This window comes from Zosterops lateralis (assembly GCF_965231275.1).
Source record: "Zosterops lateralis genome assembly, chromosome: Z".
NCBI lineage: Eukaryota > Metazoa > Chordata > Aves > Passeriformes > Zosteropidae > Zosterops > Zosterops lateralis.
The window spans coordinates 21,697,459-21,720,259 of NC_139800.1; the positions used below are offsets into that span (position 1 = coordinate 21,697,459).

General features: G+C 49.4%; 1 protein-coding gene across 4 annotated transcripts in view; it reads right to left on the minus strand.

Annotated features, from left to right (window-relative positions):
• Positions 1-22,801, minus strand: part of CNTFR (ciliary neurotrophic factor receptor) — a gene marked incomplete at both ends in the record, with an annotated part of 201,743 nt that overhangs the window by 146,554 nt on the left and 32,388 nt on the right. For 2 of the 4 annotated variants that reach the window (XM_083884082.1, XM_083884085.1), the window contains one exon: positions 2,005-2,109. In XM_083884082.1, coding sequence (XP_083740208.1) covers positions 2,005-2,109 — 105 coding nt within the window. Of the gene's footprint in view, positions 1-1,997; positions 2,110-22,801 lie in introns of those variants that run through there. The other 2 variants (XM_083884083.1, XM_083884084.1) reach the window with 2 other exon arrangements.

Consider the following 22,801-nt stretch of genomic DNA (forward strand, 5'->3'; position numbering starts at 1 on the left):
CGGAAAGCAGGTCAGCCTGCAACACAGGAAGCAGAAACCAGCTTTCTACCCTTCCTACACAGCTAAAACTTGTGCAAATGCCTGCCACACATCCCACCAAATCCTTTGGGAGCAAACTCAGGAGAGGGAGCCAGTGATGCAGAGTAGGGATGGGTAGCTGACACACCAATGCTGGCAGGAGTACTAGCCTGCTGATGCTTTTCCAACCCCCTTCCTATCTCTCTGCCAGGCTCAAGCTCCTCCAGCAGCACATCATCTGGGCTGGGCTTTTACTCCTTCACTGCCACACACAAGCAGGCATCAGGGGATGTATTATTTCACAAATCCAAAGAAGAAACAAGCAGCATTAACTGGTAGCACGTGTGTATGGAGACCCCTCAAACTCTTTTTTCCGTTTTTCCCATCTGGTCTGCTCTGGGCCACAAAATCCAGTTCAGCAGTGCTCAGAACTTGTACCAAAGCTGCGACACATTTGTCAGATCCCTGGCTAGACCCATGGCTAATTTTACAACACTAATTTATCTCACCATATTATATCGCTTTCATTTCATCCCCCCAGGATCCCATTACTGCCAGTGTACCTTGTAGCCAGCATGTAACAGTAATTGGTATTATTAGCGATGTACCCTGCTTGAGCTGCTCTATTTGCAGAGCTGCAAGGAGTCCCGTGGGTGGGCTGATCTATCTTGAGGATGGGGAGGGAAGGAGTCCTTGTTCCATTCCACTTCAGGGATGCCACCAAGGAGCAATGCCAAGGGCAGGGTTTCACTGCTGGAGAGCATCTCTGCATGCCCAGGCCCCAGCCCACTCCCCACTGTGGCTCCAGCAGTGTTGCCCACCCCCAGATTCCTTAACCTTGAACTTTTAACTCCAGGGCAAACAATCAAGCATGCACACAGGGAGCATTTCTGTCCTTGCTTGTGGCTCAAAGGATAAAGAACTCTGCTTATCCAGGGTTAAAAGGGCTGCAAAACAACTCTGGGGAGCATGATGCAGGGGTAGAGGGAAGCTGCACAGGGAAAATTCATCATTCATGCTATTTTGGTCAACAGTTTCTCCTCTTTGGTGTAAGCTATTGCTTTCTAGGATCAACGTAATTAAAGCCATGCAGTTTTAACTAAGTAAAAGGCTGCACTACTCAAACAGTGACAATTCCCACTTAAGACGTCCTTGTCTGGCATTTAGAAACTCGTTAAATTTTAATGCATAATTTTCCTTTCTCAGGCACAGCACCAGCAAGCACCAGGCTTCCCCAGCTTGGCTCTAGAGGGTCTGCATCCCCAAGTGGGGCAGCTCCATCTCCAGCCTCCTTCCCTGCTGCAGCATGGCTCAAAGAACATGATCCCAAACCCCTCCTCAAACAGCACTGTGTTACCACAGACCCATACTGAGCACACATGCAACAGGCCTCAGATGTGGGGCAGCCACTCTTGCCCATGGCTGGTGGTGGTCTCCTAAGGAGATGCATTCCTTTTCAAGCAAAGCTTGTGCATCTCATCCCTGATGCTGCAGCCTGCCAGGGCAGGAAAGCAAAAAAACACACCCAGCAGACATGAGAGCTCCAAGTTGTGCTCATCTGCAAGAGGTAGTACCTCACCTTCCAGCACAAAGCTGGGCTGGGTGACACTTACCTGCTCCAGAGTGGTTCAGCCACAACACAGGACCTCTGTGACTGTGGTTGGACTATGTACCTCTGAGTTGCCCAAAGGGCTTTCAAGTGATAGAGCTCTTTATGGAGAAGTTGTCCATGGGCAGACCATAACATAGGCTTTTTCCAGGCTGTTCATCCATACTTGCCCCTCCACATCCCAAATAACCACTGTCAGCATCTGCCCTCTTTGCACAGCAGCTAAAAAGCTGCTCACACGCCAGAGCCAGGAGCAGCATTTTGTCGCAATTTAATAAACACCATCACCCTCACCAGAAGACATGTGTCCCGCACTTCTATGAAGCACACCAACTCAGGACAAGCTGGGTGAGCAAGGTTTTTAACCCACCTCTTACCTCTCCACCAGTCCAGAGTCCTTGGGGCGTCCCCAATTTCTCATAAACGTCTGGGGGATTCTTCTGGCCACTTGTCCAACCCTCGCTGCTCAGATCTAGGATTTTCTTCAAAAAAACAGAAGAGACAACATGTCAGGTTGAAGCTCTGTTGTCAGGTGAAGCTCTGCCATTGCTTCAGGTTTAGCAAACAACCAAGGCAGTAGGGGGGTATTTGTTTTCCAGCCCTGACAGCTGGGGGTAACCGGTGCAAACACGAACCTCATTAGAATAAGAGCCCTCCCACAAGAGCGTCACAGTCCAGCCCCAAAGCACGTATTTGCTTAATTATTTCGATTCAGAGACATGAAATGGGAGAGGGGAAGAAAGACCCCTGCAGCTTGGGGCATCTCTGATCTTCTTTAAAGGCAGACAGCAATGCTCCCCAGACAGAACAGCACAGAAGCACCACACTGTCAGCCCAGCACCAAGGCATTCATCCATGAGGTCCTGTGCTGCCTGAGCCCTAATCCTGAAAAGCCTCAGTTAAGGCTCAGAAAAGCCACATGTTAAGCAGTGCAGAGAGAGGCCAGTCCGACTGAACCCACGAGTGTGAAGAGGAAAGCATGCCTGTACAGCTTTGCAGCACAGACACTAAGGGCTGGAAACAGGAGGAGGACTTTCTGTGCTACATCTGACACGCTGCCTGGTGAGATGGAGTCAGAGGCATTAGCGTAACCAATGGTGCCCTCCCTTACAGCAGGAAATATGCTTTTTGTGTTAGACAAACAAATTATCAGTAGAGATCTGCGCTCATTACCCAGCTCTTGTGGCTGAGGTTGTGTTGCTCCCCCCACTTCTTTTTAAATGCTTTGAAGAAAAAAAAAAAATCTTATGGCTTTGCATTATTAAAAATGAAAAATAGGAGCCAAAACTCACTGGCAAGACGAAAGTCTGGTACTCACTCTCCTGCAGAGATTCTTTCCCAAGGGTGACAGTGACTCCAAGCCTGGAACACCACAGGCTTTAATTAGCACCCAACCCTCAACTGATGAGCTTTGCCAGAGTTCCTCCCAGGACCTCATGCAAAGCCTGGACAAGCCAATGGGAGGATGCTGCAGAAACCCAAACTACAACCCCCAATCTACCTCCTGCCTGCCTACAAAGCCTAAATAAATAAATTACCACCCCCTGAAACTACACTGGGAGCCTAATGGCAAAACCCTCATTTGCAAAGTGCTTGGAAATAATTACAAATTTTTCACAGAGTTTACAAGGATGGAAGCAGACTGTTTGTCATGCCGGCAGCCACAGTGAGCCTCAATTTATCACACTTGTCAGGTGTCAGCCACCAAGAAATTTAACTCCAGCTGCCCCAAGCCCAGCACCCACAATACCCCATCACTCAAAAGCTGCTCTGCCAGGCACCCAAGAGTTGAGGAGTGACTGGCAAGAAGGGGGGAGAGCTGCTTCGCACCAAACCTCCTCTCACTCTGCAATGCCAGTGTAACTCTTTGGTTATTTTTTGGAAATGTTTTTGGTTGTGAATGTTGGGCTTTTTCCTACCCACAGATAAAGTGAACAGGAAAGGCTACAGCAAGAGATGCTCATTTATCATTACCTGCCAGAGACCCTCCTGGGCTCTAATTCTAGCTTGGCAGGGACCTGAGAAGAGAGACTAGGCTTAGCACTGAGTACCCTCAGGGAGGGAGTGCATTATTATGGGTAAAAAGTGCAAAATCCCAGTGCCTTTTCTCAGAGACATCTCTGAAACCTGTGGAAAGGACTGAAATTCCCTGCCACCTTTGTGCCCCATGCTGAGCCAGATGAGCCAGCCCTGCCACAGGTCCAGCAGCCCAGATTTCCACATGGAAATCAAAGCATGACTTGCTTTTTAGGGGCTTCAAATTGAGGTCAAAGTGGATTTTGAAGGAATTCAGCATGTCCAAAACAGGTCACTAGAAGGGCCTGATTTGGGGCATGTGTTACTGCTGAGCCAGAGGGAAAATCTGTGAGGTGTACTTCCCCATAATCAAGGAACAGCTCACAGCTGATCACAGCTCAGATGGGCTCACATAAGGAGCAAATGTCACCAGGCACAAAGCAGGGACAAGTCCTGGGTCAGGTCCCTGCAGGAGGGCTTGCATCACTGCTGAGCTCACCCTGAAGCACCAGGACTTGAGGTCTCAGCAATGCCATGGTCAGGTCACTTCACCAGTGTGACATCTGTTTTATAGGGCCTGTCTGGGCTGCCCCACAGCAATACTCTCACTTTGGCCATTTCTGTAGCAACAAGCTGACTTGTGAGAAACGTGCTTGCAAAAGCACTAACTTTTTGAACAAGTCCTTGCAAAACGCTCGAGGAAGCCCAGCACTCATGGCATGCTGCATGTCCCTCATGATGCACCTGCATGGCACAGCAAGGGCTAATGGATAACTGAACCACATGCTTAATGAAAAAAAAAAAAATCCAAACGCAAGCATTTGCAAAAAATCTTTCTCCAGCACAAGCTGGGACTACCCTGATCAGGGATCCATGGATTTTACTTGCACCAACAGAAGGGGCTCAACATTTCCCAGCAGCAAGGCATCCCCACACGAGCTGGAGGGCAGAGGTTTTGCAGTGCTGTGTGCTCCAGGCAAAGCACTCCCTGCTGTGGGAAGCTCCCCGCATATGCTGCAGGTAACATACGCACATAGTGCGCAATTCAGAGCCTCACGACTTGGTGTGGGGAAGGTGCATTTCTGTGGAGTCAGCAACAAGCAGAACCCTGATGCCTGGCACAAAACTTTCCCCAAAACTATCAGGCCCAGTCTCACAGCACAAAGATACTGGAATTTCTTCAGCACAACTGCAAGAATTTTTCTGCCTTTTTTTTAAATTTTATTTTTAACTGTGGATACGCAAATGCCTTTTTCCCCCCAACCCTGTTTTGAGAGCAGCTTAAAACTCTCTTTGCTAAAATTTTCCAAAAAAATTCAGCCGGAGGCAGCGACATGTGAAGTTTCAGTCCAAATGGTTAAAGGCTGGCGTAGTTTCAAGCAACTGAAGACAGGGGCTTATAATCAGAAGTGTCAGGCAGCCTTAATTATATTATTTCCTGAAGGAAATAGTTTTCCCTGCCGAAGTCCAGGAGTTATTAAAAAAAGGTTGACCTCACTGGAACCAATCAAGATGGAGACAAGAAGCCTGTGATGGATTCTTAAGGCAGGCATGTTCATGCAACTGTATTTTCAGGGGTCCAGGATTTTAGGACAGGTGTTGCCAGACAAGCCAGGCTTTGCAACAGCTGAGTGCGAGGACCCAGGATGCAGAGCCCATCCTGGAGTGCCCTGGGTAGGGGCATGTAGAAGCCCCATGTACCCAAGGAGGGGTGCTTGCCTGTGCCCAGATCGATTGCCTCGCCAAGGAGAGTGAGCAAAAACAGCCGGATGCTTTGTAGCTGTCAGGAGCACACAGGCTTTTTGTCCGTGTCTTCCTCTGTGCCCATAAATAAAAGTGACAGCAACTTTATTTAGGACTTCTTCCAGTTAAGAGGGGATGGAAGAAAAGTGAAAAATTGAATCGTAGCTCAGCAGAGGCAGAGGGGAAAGGTCCTGAAGGCACAGCTCAGGCTGCACCACCACTGCAGCAGCCTGAGGTGGTGGTGCAGCCTTCACTCTCCAAAATCACCACCTCCTCATCCTCCCCCCTGCTCTTCCAGACACAGAAATTCCAGTCCCACATTGCAGCCTCTGCCTGCTGCTGCCCATCCACTCCCAAGTGCAAGCTGAGAGGTTCAAGCATCTGGAGTGAGTCAAGGTGGAATAACCATGTCTTCTTATGTCCTAAAAGAGACTGAAACAACTCCCAAATAATCCAGAGGAGAAAGTCACCTCTTCTCTGCACATATGCAAAGGTTGTACTTGTAGCACCAACAGCTGCCCTAAAAGGCAGCCCAGTCATATGCAGCTCACCAGCGTGACTGAGCAGAGAGTGCAGCATCTCCACCAGCATCATCTACCACAGAAATTCCTGTCTGTTTGGCTATAACCTCCAAGGAGTATTTTGCAACTGAGGAAAAACTCCCTTTCTATAAAAAGCATGAGAAGAGACTCAAAGAGTAGAAGAGGAGGGAAGGCTGCTCTGCAAGAGGGCTGAGCAGCCTGCAGACCCAGCCCTGGCAATGCCCCAGCATGAGGGAGCACAGCCAGGGTTTGAGCATCCCAGCCTGGTCTCCCCCAGTTCCCTGCAGCATCTCCCAGCAGCACAGCACCTCGTGTCTCACAACAGTATTGCAACACACTGATAACACAAGCTTTGTTTCAACCTTCATCCTGCTTGCACCAGTGCTGAGCCAGTCATGCCACAAGACAAAATTCAGTTCCCACAGGGACTGGATGACTGTGCCAGTTCCCAGGTGCTTATGGGCTTCACTGCAGCTCATCTGGAGCTGTGTCACGCACTTGCACGCAGAAACAAAAAACTCAGAGCAGGTGTGTAGGAAAAGAACCCCCTCTGATCCCGTGGGATGAGCCCACGCTACGCAGAAAGGTTTAGGGTGGAAGTTGTGTGCAGGTCCCGAGGGAGAGAGGCTGCCAGTGACCTCATGGGTTTCTTCCACTGCTGCCCTCTCTGCTGCCATGAGTCAGAAATTAATGACAGGCCATTTGTCAGCACTGGTGGCATCATTGCCAATCTCATTTCTGAGCAGACATCTGACCTTGCTTGCCTCCCCGAGACCCGTGTTACCGCATGGCTCCAGCAGCCTCCTGACAGCTCCCAGGGGAAGCAACACAAGGCAGGGAACTGGGTTGTGACAGCTTGATCCTTAGTCAGGATGCATAGACAAATAGCTCAGGATGAGCAGTGAGTGTTTTTGTCAGCTTGTCCCACTGCCCTATCCTCCTCCCAGCTGGCACCCAAGAAAGGGCCCCCCTTGCCAAGCACTGGGCTATGGGGAAGAGAGATCTGTGCCCAAAGAGGAGGACATAGGCAAAGCAAGCCTTGACTGAAACTCTGGGAGGAAGGGGAAAGAGGGTGTGGGGACACATGATCTTTTTCCCAAGCCTGCACTATCTGTGTCTCTGCCCACACTACTCAGCCAGCCAAAGGGATCAGTGTGCAGTTCCAGCTGTGGCACACAGAGCTTCTCCACAGCCATGACCCAGACTGAATCTTAACCCAGATCTCACTCAATGAGGAGACCAGGTAAAATCCAGACACAGATCCACCCTGCATTCCTGAGCAAGGCTTGTACCCATGTTCTGAGGTGTAATTGGCCTATGCCACAGGGTCTAGCACTTCTCTGCTCCAAACCAGACCATGTTGTCACTGTACAAGTCCATTATGTGACTATCACTTGGTCACCACTCATGGTTCTGGTCTTCACAGAAAGGGAGTAGTGAGACAACAAGAGGCACAAGGGAAGGGGACCAAAGCATCTCCTGCATCAGGGCATTCCAAGCACATCAAGGCTTTTCAGCCTGGAAAGAAGGAAGAGGCAGGGCTTACTTAGCTGCAGAACCTTGGGCTAGACACACTGTGTTGGCCAAACCATAATTTCCACACTGCTCCCTATTAAGCAACAGAAAATGAATTATTTCCAAAGGAGCAGAGAAAATTCGAGAACAGGTCTCCTGACAAGTGCTGGTCCTGATGCAAGTTTTGCCTCCACACAACCCTCAGGCTTAGACAGCCAGATGCATCCCCACCAGGAGGGATAAGACAACCACCAACACCGCTCTTCTTCTGTGCCAAGTCAAGCCAGTCCCAGCTCTCATGCTTCTCAGAAGGAGAGCAAAATAAAATTATTTGGGACTGAGAAAAGACCCACTTGGTTAAGATGAAGAAATCAGTGCCATTAAATGTCATTAGAATAATATGCCCAGAAAGCTTCATAAAAGGAGATACCATATGACTGAATGCTCTCCAGGCCCTCATTTTACAGAGACCCAAAACATCAGCCCAGAGCCTCTTTTAAGAGCCAACTCTTACAACAATCAGGTTTTAGGTTTTGTTTTGTGATTTTTTTTTTCCTGAGGAGCTTTTGGGTCTGCAATTGAAACTACAATTCCTTTAGTTCCTGGGAGGGGGGGAAAATAAAAATCATTTTTCATTAAGCTGAAGCAAATGGCATTTTTGCTTGTCAAAAATATTTGACACAACTCTGACAGACTCGACCAGACATATAAATAAAAGATTTTAATCCTTCTGCTTCAGAGCTTAAGAAAAACCTGCTGTCAGTCCAATGCTAGTACAAGCTCTCTCCAGCAGGTCACACTCCCTGGGAGTTGCCAGCACCCTCCTAGCACTGATGCTGGGACAGAAGGCAGGTACTAGCCACACCAGCCTTTTCATGCAAGTAAAACCCCACCAGCCCATGTTATCCCTCTGCAGGCTGCTCTCTCAGAGGCTGTATCAGCCTCCCCCAGCTCAAGCAGAACACAGCCAGCTCCAGCAGCAGGGAAGTGAGCAGCATCGATCCCTTCCCTCTCCTGCCACCATCCATATCTGATAGCAGCATCGACCGAGCAGCACTGGATGCTGTATTTCCTCAGCCACCTGGGCTGTGCACCAGCCACCACTGAGCCTCCTTCCCCATCTGTCCTGTCAGCGAGGCGGCCACAGACACCATGACAAGACACAGAGCGGTGTCAGAGCCCATTTCAAACTCCTTCTATCCTATTCAAGCCAGAGAGGCTTATGTGTATGGATTTATACTGTTTGCCCCGATATTTAGCTACTGAGCTGACTAATCTGTGTGCAAGAAAAACCAAGGTGGCTCAGAGGCTGAGCAATCTACATCATTCATTATTTAGATTAGCTATTGTCTTAATCCTCTTTAAACTACTGTAAAATACATAAAGGAACGGATGTCCTATATGCCCAGGATATGCAGAAAAACCCCAGGCTGAAGCTCAGAAATTTGGACAGAAGTGAGAATGACAAATCCTACCAAGCCACAGATGGAAAAGGAAACTTGTTGCAACCCCTGGCAGATGGTTTAACTTCTTGCTCTCTCCACCCCAGCAGCCTTTAATTATTTCCTAGACAGCTTCCCAATTACTTCCTAGGCAGCTTCCTAAAGCTCTTCTGCCCTCTCCCTTCATAACAAGGCCATGATGAACTGTGGGCCCCAACATGCAGCCCATGCCATGTGGTCTTGCTGCTACCCCAAGGATGTGCAGCCCTGTGCCCTAGGACATCCCACTCCAGCATCAGCTGTGGCTGTGCTGCTCTCAGAAGGGCAATGGCTCTGCCCAGCCCAGTGCCATGCTTTGGGCCATGCCTGGCAAACAGACAGGCTCAGGTCAAGGATTAAAGCCTTGCTTGGCTATCCAGAATCATGCCACGCATTGCTCCAGCACCTGGCCAGAGGATGAACAAAACTAGGTTTCTTTATGGTAACAGCAAAGAGTTCAGGGGCAGAGGGGGGGACTGCAACAAGGAAGGGGCAAACACGGCTTTAGTTCACTGCCTGCTGGAGCTGAGGGAACTAATAAACAGACAGATGAGCTAAATTGTCTTCTGAACCTCTGTATCAGTATTCACATTACAGAGCCTGCTTCCAGCAATTCCAGAGTATTAATAATAAATGCTACATAATTACAGCAGACTTGCTTTGTCTTATCTTTCTGTTTACTGTCAATGTCTCTTTAACCCTTTGCAGCCTACAGCTGGCTCTCCACTGGCAGCAGACTCTCCACAGATGGCACAGCCCTGGCATCAATGATGGGTGTCTCTCCCATCTCTCTCCCTGGGCTGGTTGGGGTGCAAGGAGAAATGAAGGAAAGCTCAAGTGCTGATACACTCAGTAGGGATCACTTTCTACTGTCAAAGCTCTGACAATGTTGCTGCAGGGCTGAAAAAGATGTATTTGAGGCCTAAGGAGCACCCCAGGCTGGGAGAGAGTTGGGGACTGTGCCAACAGCATCTCCAACACACAGAGTTCTAACAAGTCACTGAGACCCTCTTAACAGCAAAGAGGGTTTACGGCCTCTTGTGGTTTTAATCCCCTCCAGACTTGCAGCTGGATCTGCCTTCCCCACACACATGCTTTTGGGGTTTCTCTACCCCAGGCCTTGGGACCCTTCCTGCTGTACCCATGGTCCTTGGGCTGTCAGTGGTGACAACAACCTGGGATGCAAACACACACATTGCTGGGAGCTGGAAGTCGGATCTGGAGCAATCCCTGAAGGACATATTCCTCGGGAGACATAGAAGATTACTCACACAGGTCCCAAGTCTGGCACCCAGGCAGGGAAGAATAAAATTTTTGGATAATCAAGTTTCAAACCAAACAGCTCCTGTGTTTGAGCAGTGGCCACATCCCCCATTCTCAGCAGCACCACAGCCCCACACAGCTGCTCTTCCCAAGTCTCCTTCCTCATAGGCAAACTGTTCCAAAATGCCTGCCCTGTCTGATCATTTCATGAACTAATCCAAAAGAGAGTTAAAGACCCTCTGGCACTTTTCCCCTGAATTTTTGCAGTGTTTCATCCAATGTAGCTGCAAACTGAACTCTGGAGCCTGCTTTACTTCCCACAGGGCTCTTGGTAAGTATTTCTTCCTCAGTTGCAAGCAAAAAGCCTCAAAACTCTAAAGAAAGGCTCACATTAACAGTGCAATAGCAGTTTTTATCTGAGCACAGGTTTAATTTGCACCTTTCAGGCTAGCTGTCTCTTTTCCAGCCTTGCAGGGAGGCTGTCATGGCTCCTAACACAGCTTCAATAAGAGAACAAATACCTCAAATGGGATTTCTGCAAGAAACCAGCGTGCAAAACAAAGTATGTCTGCCTTCCAGTGCAAATTAACTCAGCTTCTGACCCGACTGCAGACCTTTCCAGACAGGAGACCCACTGGACAACAAATGAATGCCAAACAACTCAGATGCAAATCTCTCCCTGCACAGAGAGCCTCAAATGCTAAGAGAACACTTGGCTCAAACAGCTGGGCACTGAAAAGCCTTGAAATGGAAAAACACAAAACAACTCAAACCCAGTTACATCACTCACACAGAGAAAGCGAGGCTGGAGTGACCTGAGAACATCTATCCCTCAGACATTATGTGCCCCATTCCCCACAGGACATGCAGAGCATCCCCCAGTGCTGATATTCCTGCCATCATTTTCCAGTGGTTCCCACAGCTGCACAAATCCACTTTGCATTTTCTGTGCCATCTCTCGTCTCCCAGGTGAAGCGTAGAAGATTTTTTTTTCCTCCTTGTACACAAACACTTTTTTTGATTTCTCAGAGAATGAAACAGCAACTGGTCATTCAGGAAAAATTACTAAAGAAAAATAGTCACTTCTGCCCTAAAATGTATTCGGGCTCCAAGAAAAGTGAGAGGGACAGATGGTGCAAGGCCTGGGAGCACGACACAAAGGCAGGAGTCCTCTGGACAACTTACATGGAGCACGCATACCAGAGAAGTATAGAGCAGAATGGAGATTGGGAAGAAATAGGATCAACATCATCATCATCATTACATCCAGCTCTTCCTTGTAGGACAGTACCAGGAAGACTACTTGCAGAGTAACATACTACACAGTTAAAGCTAGGAGATCTCCCCAGGGTACAACGAAGGGCAAGCTAATCCCTCCTGGGTGGTCCTGGGTTGATTGTATCCTGCTACCTCTTCACTCACTGCCACCTTTGGCAAGGCAGCTCCAATTTCTACACGGCAGAGACCTGTGCAAAGGATGCTTGGCAGGCTGGAGTTCCCCTACACCATCACAGGATGGTACAGCCAGCAAAGCAAAAATCCATATGGACAGGAAGGGAAACCCCACAAAGACCTGCAAGGAAAATGACATATGTCAGCCCCAGAAAGGAAGATCCCAGGCTGGACTGGGACACATGCAACCTGTGCTGCTGGAGGAGCTCCCACTCACAGAGGAAAGCAATGGCCCTGCTAGCCCCTTGCAGTGGCCACCAGACACACAGGCAGCCCCAGCACTGCTGAGGTGGCTGTCACAGAAGGATTGCAAGGGTGAAAGTGCCTGGACTGATCCCTGCTCAGTGATCAACATTTGCCCCAGAATTATCAGCCAGAACTCATAGATGCAAACACTGAAAAGCATTAGTTTCTGAGGTCCCAGATTCATCTCGAGGACAGCCTGCATCCCAACCTCCTGCCAGGGCTGTTTCCCTGCTTTCTAACAACATCCATGTCCAAACTCACCCCGCAAATCTCAGGATGCTCCTCAGCAGTTGATGACAACACATTGCAGGTTGTGCGAGCTTCCTGTGTCAGCCCCCTCCACAAGCCATTTTAAAAAGAGACAGCAAGTTATTAATTACAAATTAAGCTGCTAATTGATACTAAACTCTGTTAGCTCTAGGGGAAACAGAGGCAGAGCTTTGCCCATCACACCACGGTTCACTGACTGAAAGTGCAATATGAGGGGCTTGAGCTCCCCAGGAGAGCTGCTGAGGGCACAGTTATACCACTTCCAGCTTGAGCTGCATGCCTCAGCCCAGACATCTCTTAATACTTCACTTCCTCCATCCCTGACCTGCCTCTAAGCATTGTGACAACCAAAGGTTCAAACACCCTCTCCCAGCTGACAGTCAGACCCCAGAGCAAACCCACCACCCACAAGTGCCAGTGATTACCTCCATCAGACTTCCTCCATAACACAGCAATTAGGAGTGACAGCCCCAGGTTTCGGCCCAAATAAAGACTTCCTCTCTTGGAGGGGATGAGCAGTTTTCTTATCCCCACAATCCAGCAGCAATTCAAGGTCTGTACAAAAAGCCCCAGGTTTATCTGATCCTGTGTGGACTCCTGCATCTTGCAGGGAGTAAGGAGATGAAGCAATGCAAGAACCAGCCCATGCCAGGCAGGAAGGATCACGCCATCTGAAACCCTAGAGCTTAAGAAATCCCTCCTGCCACAAGTTCCTCAGCTTTGCCTTCTGAAAAGCTAAGAACACAGTACAGAATTATCTCCTCTTTTAATACTTAACAGGTAATAAGTAATAAAACAATAATATTAGTAAATAATGAATAAGAGGCAGTAAAATTCAAAAGTATTTCACCCCTTTGTCCCAACTTTGAAGAACATGGGAAGTTCTTCCCTTGTAAGAGAAGCTTCACTTGCCCGCTTTGGACAGACCTGCCTCTGTCCAAGGGGCTCTGCTGGAGCAGGACCAGTTCTGCTGGGTTTGGCAATCAAGAAGCTGATGCCAAGGTTTCCATCCATCCACTCTTGCACTGTCCTTCTCCTCTGGCAGCTCAGTTAAGTCTAACGAATTACATTCAGCACAAGTCATGGGCAAACACAGAAGACTTGGCGACTGCAGTGCTGTGCAGGCAGAAGGTGAGTAAATAAAATTGACTCAAGTTGATAGAAGATGCCAATTCGGTGGTAGAGAATCTGAAGTGAAGCATCTGTTTGGGTGACTTTGGCTCAAAATGGGACAAAAGAAAAAATGACACAAAAACAAGTTCTACCTTTAAATGGGAAAAACTCCAGAGAACTTTTATATTAAGGAAAGGAAAAGGAAAAGGAAAAGGAAAAGGAAAAGGAAAAGGAAAAGGAAAAGGAAAAAGAAAAGGAAAAAGAAAAGGAAAAAGAAAAGGAAAAGGGGAAAGGAAAAGGGGAAAGGAAGAAGCAGCATATTTGTAATTACCAGAATGGATTTAGGATAAGAGCTATAGAATATTGTAGCCTGACCCAGATCTCAACTTAGTGCCATCCAAGGGGCATGGATCCGGACATCTCAGGTACAGAGGCTCTGCAGGTCAGGGCTGAGCATCTCAAAGACAGGACTTTTTCCCATCTCCTACTCCTGTGTTTGACATGGGGACAAGAGAATTCTCAATGCCTGACCGGCTGACCCCAAACTGGGCTGTGGCCTGCTGCCCTATCCCTAGGCATTTACAAAAAACACTCCACCTCTTTCCTCTCCCTACCCACCAAGAAGTTTGAGATTGCCGTGATGCCCCTCAACATACTGCTTCACCTTCCCCTCCCTGGGCTACACAGACCCACTGCTCTCAGCATCTCCAACATCACTCTTCTCCACAAACCCTCCAAGTTTCCCAGCCCAAAACCACCCCAAGGAGTTTTGACATCTCATTACCCCAGATGATGGTGGGAAAATCTACAAAACAAGAAAAACTGCCTAACAGGCAAGAAACACTTCCCAAACCTAGTTGTATCCAGTTGTAAACAGCTGCCACAGTTTTCTCTTCAAAAAACAAAGAGCCCTGCTCCACGGTGGCACAAACAGTTGCCGTTTCAAGACAGTTTCCCTCCTCCCCTTCCCTTCCCTGTTCAATTTGAAGTCAATTACAGGAAGGTTAATGGGGCAGAGAGGATGCCAGTTGGCTGGGTAATGATGTCAGAGCACCTGGCATTGCCTGGGCAACAGCTAGGCAGCAGGGATGCAAATGAAGGCACAGGATTGCACTTGGTCCCTCAAAATGAGCTGATGCAATTGAGCGTATCAGCATTAATGAACATGGAAATAACGAGAGAGTACCCCGAGAAACAAGACACGATGGCAGGAGGGGGCTGTGCCCACAGCAGGGAGATATTGTGATGGGCACCATGTTCTGGCTGTCAATGGGAGCAGATTGCACAGTGCTGACATTCTCCCAAGGCTTCACCCAGATGTGCCTTGCATGGGTTAACACTACAGCTTTGCACACCCGAGACCAAATCGTGTTGATCTGCTGAAAGCTCCCCTTGTGCAGCTTCTGGCTTCTCTCCAGACAGCCTGTGACAGGAAGAGCAAGAAGGGAGGTCGTGTGCATCAAGAGGCCACATCTCAGAGTGACCTGATAAACATGAGGCCAAGGCAGCAAAGACCTCTTGCCAAGGGGCAAGAGGCGCACAGGAGCAGAGACACTTGAGGGCATATCAGTGCAAAGAGCACCGACCTGCTCAGTGGGAAGGCTGTTCCAGCAGTGAAGACCAGATTCTCCAAAGCTAGCGGTCCCCACATCATCTGCAACCAATATTTTGCAGTTTTCAAGCAGAGGAACAGGAGCCTCTATGCGGGATGTTGTCTGCCAGTACTGCACTTGGCAAGGCATGCTTCCATGGACCAGGACTACAGAGCAGCACATCAGGGAACTGCAAGGCCTCAGACACCAGCAGAAAACCCTTTCCAGCTTTGTTCCACCATCCGAGCTGTATTTTCTCTTTAGTCCACAAGCTCCATCAGATCACCCTCAGTGCATTTACTGTTTGCAAAACCTTCAATACTGTTCAGTGTTTTTCTACCTGGCCTTAAAGACCACTGCATACTACCACTCTCCCTCTTTCTTGATACCACTCAAACCGCAGGAGAGCTACGGTGAAGCAGCTGCCTTTGGTCCTCATGCAGAGTTCATCCATCCCTCCAAATCCCAGTGACGTAGGGGCTGGCGCCCCTCTTCTGCTCACCCTCTTCAACTCCACAGTCCACCGCCAAAATGCACTCCAGGGCAACAACAGCTCCACCGGTAGCCAGAGCAAGGTCCCACAGGGGCTCTGCTGCCCCACGAAAAGCTGCGTTAGAGAGACAGGGAAAGGCTGACAGCATTTCTCACACCAGTCACTAGCAGAGCTTGCACAGTTGAGACGCAGCTGTGCAAATGAGACCCCAGCAACCACCCCTCAGCCCCAGTGATTCCCCACAGGCGTGAAGAGCAGTATCAGGGACACAAAGAAGCCGACGCCACAGGGAAGCACTTGGGTCACGCATCCATTTACAAGGTCATCGCCCTGTGCCTCTTTAAAGTACTTCACTTTCGCCGGAGGCGAGTCAAGGTGACTCGGACAGACCGTGCTGCCGCTGCCTCTGTTCCCACCGATGCTTCCTGTTATCCCTTGCCCTTCAGCTGCGAACCCCGGGGAACCCAGGGTATCCTTCTCTGCCCTCTGGAAACGGCCCAGCAAAGCAGCAACTCCGGCCATAAATAACACTGCCAATGGGTAAAAACAGAGCAGGCGTGGGCTCTGCAGGGACCGGAGCATCCCTGGCCAACCCATACGCAGGCCCTGTGGGACCCAGCCTTGCCTCGAGCAAACACCTTCCAAGCATCCTCTTTCCCACCACAGAAGGACCGGGCATGTCTGGGCTCACAGCAGCGCCATCCTAGTGCCAGGTCTCTCCTTCAGTCTTCACATGTTACTTTTAAATGTCAGCAGTAAAACCAGCTACAGAGAGGGAATTAAATGGAGGAGGGGGATAGATAAAAAAAAAAAAAAAAAAGGAGTGAAAGAAGAAAGGAAGAAGAGACAGCTCTGTTAATGAGTGAGCCAGAAGTCTCAGAATCCATTTGAAACACGTAGGGCTTAATTTAACTTAATGGTTTTGTCAAACTTTGGCACTCTGTTAAAAGCACAGGAGAGCTGGTAATCTAAATGCCAGTGGCTCTGCCTATGCTAGTCACAAGAAAGCTGCTGTTCCAGTCCCCAGACAGATCCATCTGGTTTCATGCAGGCAGCAAGTATGACCCTGGCTAATGCAGTCACTCATGAGGGTAGTTCTGTATTTACTTAGCACCGGCAGCAGCTCTGACTTTGCCCAGAACACAAAAAATAAACACAGCCACTGCATTTCTGAGCTTGTACATGTCTTAAGGCAGCTCCAGGCTTCTCCTGAAAACACGGCTCTGTCAGGGGAAGAGAGACTTGCAACTTACCCTTGGGAAGACAAAATGAAATCTCTGACCTATGCAGACTTTGGAAAGAAATTGGAAGAAAAGAAAACAATAGCAAACCCTTTGCTCACCAGCAGGCAGAAAAAGACATGAACTAAACAGAAAAAAGCTGATTCTCTACCCAGCCCTGCTCTCCCTCCTGTTTGCAGCAGTCCTAGGTCAAGGGCCCCCAGCAAAGCCTGTGAGAGGAATGGGGCTCAACCCCAAGCAGCACTAGCTCTGCTGCTGTCAAGACCCTTTCTAGAGAAAAAAGCAGGATTTTTGACCTGCCATTTAAGATGATCTTCCTTCTGCAGACTGAGCCCATCTTGACACACAGTAAAGACAAGATGAGAGTGTTTAACACTTCTTGCCTGCCCTGATGCCCTATTCTGGCAGTAGATTGGGAATTTGGGACATCTCATTTTGGTTTTATCCCCTCTCTATGGACACCATCAGATGGATGTCAATACCAGGCACTGTGTGATTCAAACCACTGAGCCACGGGCACACCAGAGACAGTGACCAGGGCGCTCTCCTCTTTGCAATGACAACAGTCCAGTAAAGTCAAGCTTACCTGTAGAGTCTTGGGAGGAGGCTAAAACATCACTTCTAACCTTGCAACCATCTGTAGGACATTAGTCACTGATCTGACCTCTGCACCCACATCCTCCCACACAGCAGCAACCACCACAAACTGGTGAGACCAGAGATGCTGCTGAGCTCTGCCCTCCTGCCCAACCCCATATGCTCCCAACAGCAGATCTCAGAAACCTTCCCTTCCCTAGGGAATGTTGAGCGCATTCCTCAACCCTCGCCCAGAGGACCACTTCTGCCATGTACCCCAAGGCAGAGAGTGGTTCGAAGGGCCACCACTAAAGGAAGCAGTGCTGCCAACCCCCAGAGCAGAGGACTACAGAGAGAAACAAGCCCTAAACTCCAGGGCCATGGGCACATTCCCTGCTCCACACAATGCAGGTGGGGATAGGGCTCCAGGAAAACTGGGGTGGGGGGGCAGTGGAGGCTTTTGAGCCTCTGCATCCCCTTAAACCTCCCCCTCCATCCCAGGACCTGGATTCCTGTTTGATTTAAGACACAAATGGGATCGAGTTTAAAGGTCTCAGCCTGGCCCTTGACTCCTTGGTGGGAGTCTTTCCACATCACAAAACCACCAGACAATTCAGCCTGATTGACAGCCTTTCAGGCAGAGGGGCCCGGAGCTGAGGGAGGGGAGGAGGCCGTGGGTCAGAGGTAAGGGGGGGCAGCCAGAGCAGTGCATGGGGGTGGGAGAGCAAGGGACAGCTGTGCAGTGGGGACAATGTTCAAGGTTTGTGCTTCCACAGGAAAAAAGTTTTTAGGTAAGGCTGAGAGGCTAGAGCATCCTTGAGGAGCTATTAAGTTCCACTTAATACAGGCAGAATCCAAATTGCAGATAGCACACGCAAGGGGAAAATAGAGATTTGGTACAATGCACTCTTTTCTGAGGTAAATGGATGGCAGCATACACCAGAGAAAGCAGGAAGCTGAGGGCAAGGCAGGACGGAGACTCCAGGCCCACAGAGAGGCAAGGAGTCAGTCACAGGCAAGAGCCAGGAGACACTAGGGATGAAAAAACAAGTGAGCAAAGCCAGAATCCAGTGACCCTGAGCTCAGCCACTGGGGCTGAAGCAAAGGCTGAGGTGGTAGCACAGAAGCACACACACAGACATGTGCCATATTCTGCCTTGGGCTCTATCCCTGCTCTCCAGCTCTAGCAAAACCTGGCCCAGTGAAGAGACTTGATCAAGTTATCCCTGCAGCAACAGGCAGGACCCCAAAATAAGCAGCAGCAAAGATTAAGTGCTTCCTCACCTCCTCCACCCTTCTACTCCTCACACCCTAGTTTAGGAGAGCTGGGCACAATGGTCAGCTCTCACCAACACAGCTCTTACTCCTGTCCCAGGGCTGATGTCAGCGAGCTTCATGGGTCAGGAGAGCCCAGTCTTCCACTCTATGTGGTCAGACCCTTCCAAGCCCTTTCACCTTGCTAATTTTGGGAGAAGGTTCTCTTGAAAATATTCTCACTTTGCAATCTGGGTCAAACCCACGTTTGCCAGCCGCTCTTCTCAGGAGGAACTTCTGCAATAGGATAAGAGTCATCACTTGGGGAGACCAGGCAAGGGAATGTAAGAGAACCACAGATACTTGTCATACTATCTTATTTATACCCTCTTTTACACACATGAAACTCTTTCTCCTACCTTTTTTCCCTTCTCCTCTAAATAAAAGAGAAAAATTTTAAGCTGGTGCTCTAAAGCGCAGCAACTGCCAGCCCATCTCCATGGCTTGCCAAGAGAGCAATTCATCCTCTGCCTCTATTCTGCAGTAGGTAAAGCCCCCCCCTCTTGCTTTTGTTCATCTCCCGGCTCTTTTGTCTGGCCCTGAAAGCGTTGATCACTCCTGCATGAGGAATGTGAAACTGATGTGATGTGATAGGAACAATGCTCCAGCCCCAGTCCTTGCAGCCACATCAAAGTCCCCATTTGCATGGCTTCCCCTTGCCTGCCTGTCCCCCTCTGCCCCCGGCCGTGCTCTGGCTGCTTCAGAGCCTTCATTGTCCTCCCAGCTTCGAGAAGCAGCATTGGCCTCCTGCTAAAAGGCGCTCCATGGGCTCCCCATGCCTGCCCCTAGGAGATGGGATCTACAGGCAGCATCTGGCTGGCAGGAGATGTGACAGTCGTTGGTGGCACTACTGACTAGGATGCACCAACATGCTCTCTCTGCTCATCCTGTTGCTGCCTGGAACCCATTCCCCAACGATCACTTCTCCTCAGAGCACTGCCAGCCTAGGTTAGGGGCCTACAAGGATGGAAAGATAATAAAGACAAATCCGGAGGTGTGGGGCAGTGGGGGCCAGCCCTGCTAGAGGAGAGAATAGGGAAGTGTATTAGCATAAAGATTAGGACATTTCTAAGCCAGTGGAAGGCACAGAGGTCATTCACACTGAAAATGTTCTGTGCATGCAGTATCTGGGGGAGGCAGGACCCTGCCTGTAATTCTGGTGTAGTGGGAGAGACCAGGATGCAGATACTCAGTGAGGACATAACCTGGCAGCTGGACACCACTGCACCTGTAAGCACTTCCAGCCATGCAACACCCTTCAGCAATGGCAGTGGCACAGGGCTCCATGGATGCTGCAAAAACCACTGGAGCAGCTGTATAAACAGAGCTCTGGGTCCAGGAAGCCTCCTGCTGGGCTGCTGAACCCAGGAATGCTGCCACCAGGTAAAAATCCTGTTGCTACTTTGCAATGGGCAGCTACAACTCAATGCTAAGCAACACTCTTCCCAAAGCACACTTCACAAGGAGTCCAGCTTCCCAGATTCATCAGGTCAAAGGCTTTAACCCAGGAAAGGAGGCTGCTGAGAGAAAAAAAATCCTCCAGCAAGAGAGAGATCCTGTCTCATAGCAGCTGTGGCTCCATAGCAAGCCTCTGCTGACATGATAGCAACTGGAAAGTGATCGCTCTACACCTCCCCAGGGCACCATCTGCCTCTAAGTCCAGTGAGAGCTCCAGGCAAGCAAGTTCCCTTTCCCTTCAGAGGGCATCCAGGTGCCTGCTGTCAGGCAGGGAGCTGCAGGCAGCACCTAGGCAGGGAAGGGGAAATCCAGGCAGTGGCTATGCCAGCTCTGGAGCAAGGGAGAGGCTGACATGGGACAGATCCAGAGGAAAGCAGTAGTGAGGCCACACAGAACCTTCCAGCACCAATCAGTGCTGGAAACTGGATGGATACTGATGTCTCTGCAAAACTGAGGGCTGCTGGTACACCTTACAAGCTGAAGGACTTAATTTTGGCAAAGAATAAAAAAACTTACCTCACCCTTGCCCATGTAAGATTGATTCCCCATCACTTCATCCTGAAGTATCGGGATCCCATTTAGCCTTCATACCAACCATGATGCCAAACTGGTCTGTGCCACTAACCAACACAGAGACAGCCAGCATCTGCCTGCTGAACGACAGAGGTTTCCAGATCCAGTCATTTCCAACACAGAATGCAAGATCCAGATGAGTGCGCAATCAAGGCTTTGAGCCCACCCACATCTCCACCTTGAACCTCATACAGATCAGTGGTGAAGAGGGACTCCAGGTGTTCTGGCTTCAAACGCACAGACAACATAAACAAACAGTCCAAGAGCCATGCCTGAATCATTAGCCCCAAGATCCAAATACACTCATGGGCTACATATAATGCTTTAATATTAAACAGGCACTTCTTAAGCATTTCCCAGGCCTACTCAAGCAGCCTCCCTTATCTTGAGATGCCCTACCTTTCTTCAGTTTTTACATGGTTTTGCTTATTCTTTTATAAGCTTATAAATTATAAGCTTTATAATTTGGTTATTATTTGCCCCCTATTCAAGTGCCTCAGCTCCTCATCTCTGGCCTGGAGCTTATAAGCCTGCCAAGGGATACAGCACTGGCAACTATTCCTGATTTATACTGATGGAGAATATAACTTCCCTTTACTAAAGTAAATAGAGTCACTACCAAGAGGCAGAGCACAATATTTTTTTATTAATGAGCGTATTTCTGCCTCAGTGCTCACCAGAGAGGCAAGACAGTCAACATGGAAGAACTAAAACCCTCTTCCTAACACTCTGGGTCACATTTGCTACACAAGGAGTCTGTTGTTGTGCATTATACCTGGCCAATGTCACTTCTGTTTAGGAAAGAAATCTCTGCTAGAGGAGTATCTTGGGGTGTGATTAAGGAGGATATTTCATTCTGGCACTCAGACTTTTCCCTGCCAAGGTGGTTTACCTTAGGATGACACTAGAAAGGCTGTTTTGCTGTAGCTGTCCTCACACACTAAACAGAGCCCCCAGCAATTCTGAGGCTCCTTCATCAGGCTGGGGGAAGCACAGCACACCCAACCATGCTGTCCTCCCTTCTCCTGGACTCCCACCTGGTTATCCCCAGGGGATAAAGCTCAGAGTCCCCTGTGATGGGCTGACCTGGGCTGGATGCCCACCAAAGCTAATCTATCACTCCCTTCCTCAGCTGAACAGGGAAGGTAGAAAAATACAGCAAAAGCTCCTCAGTCAAGACTAGGGCAGGGAGAAATCGCTCACCAATTACCGTCACTAGCAAAATAGAGTCAGCTTGGGGAAATTAATGTATTTTATTATCTATCGAATCAGAGTAGGGTAACGAAAAATTAAACCAAATCTTAAAGCACCTTCCACCTACCCCTTTCCCTCTTCCTGGGATCACCTTCACCCACCATTTTCTATACTTCCTCTCTTACAGAGGCTCAGGAGAATGGGGATTACAGGATATAGTCAGTTCACCACATTGTTTCTGCTGCTCCTTCCTTCACAGAGGCTGGAATCCTCACATTCTTCCCATGCTCCAGAGTGGGTTCCCTATTACAGAAGCCAGTCCTACATAAACTACTCCAATGTGAGTCTGTCTCACCAACTGCAGTTCATCAACTTCTCCAGCATAGGTCCCCTTCACAGGGTCAGGATCAGCCTGTTTCAATGTGGGTCCCCCACAGGGGTCTCCAGCCCTGCCAGCACACCTTCTCCAGTGTAGGCTCCTCTCCTCAGGTCCTGCCAGGAGCATGCTCCAGCACAGAGTCATGGCCTCCTTTGGGCATCCACCTGTGATGGTGTGAGGTCTTCCACAGAATGCACATGGATATCTGCCCCAGGATGGACCTCCAAGGGCTGCAGAGACACAGCTGCCTCGCCCTGATCTTCACCATGGGCTGCAGGGCAATCTCCACTCTGACACCTGGAGCACCTCTTCTCTCCAGGCCTTCACTGTCTGCAGAGCTGTCACTCTCACATACCCTCACTCCTCTCTTCTCTGGCTGCAAAAGCAATTTTTCCCCATTTCTTAAATCTGTTATCTCAGAATCTCTGCCATAGTTGCTGGTAAGCCCAGCCATGGCCCATGGCAGGTCTGTCTTGGAGCCAGCTGTTACTGGCTCTGTCAGACACGGCGGAAGCTTCTGGCAGCTCTTCCCACAGAAACCGCCTCTGCAGCTCCCACCCCCACCACCAAAGCCTTGCACACAAACCCAATACATCCCCATACCCCCAGGCCTGGAAGATTGTTTTTCTGTAGCTATAATGGTGCAAACAAGTAATTTTGCTCAGAGCCTGCAGGCCTGCAGGACAGGAGCCTTGTTCTCATGTTATGGCAGT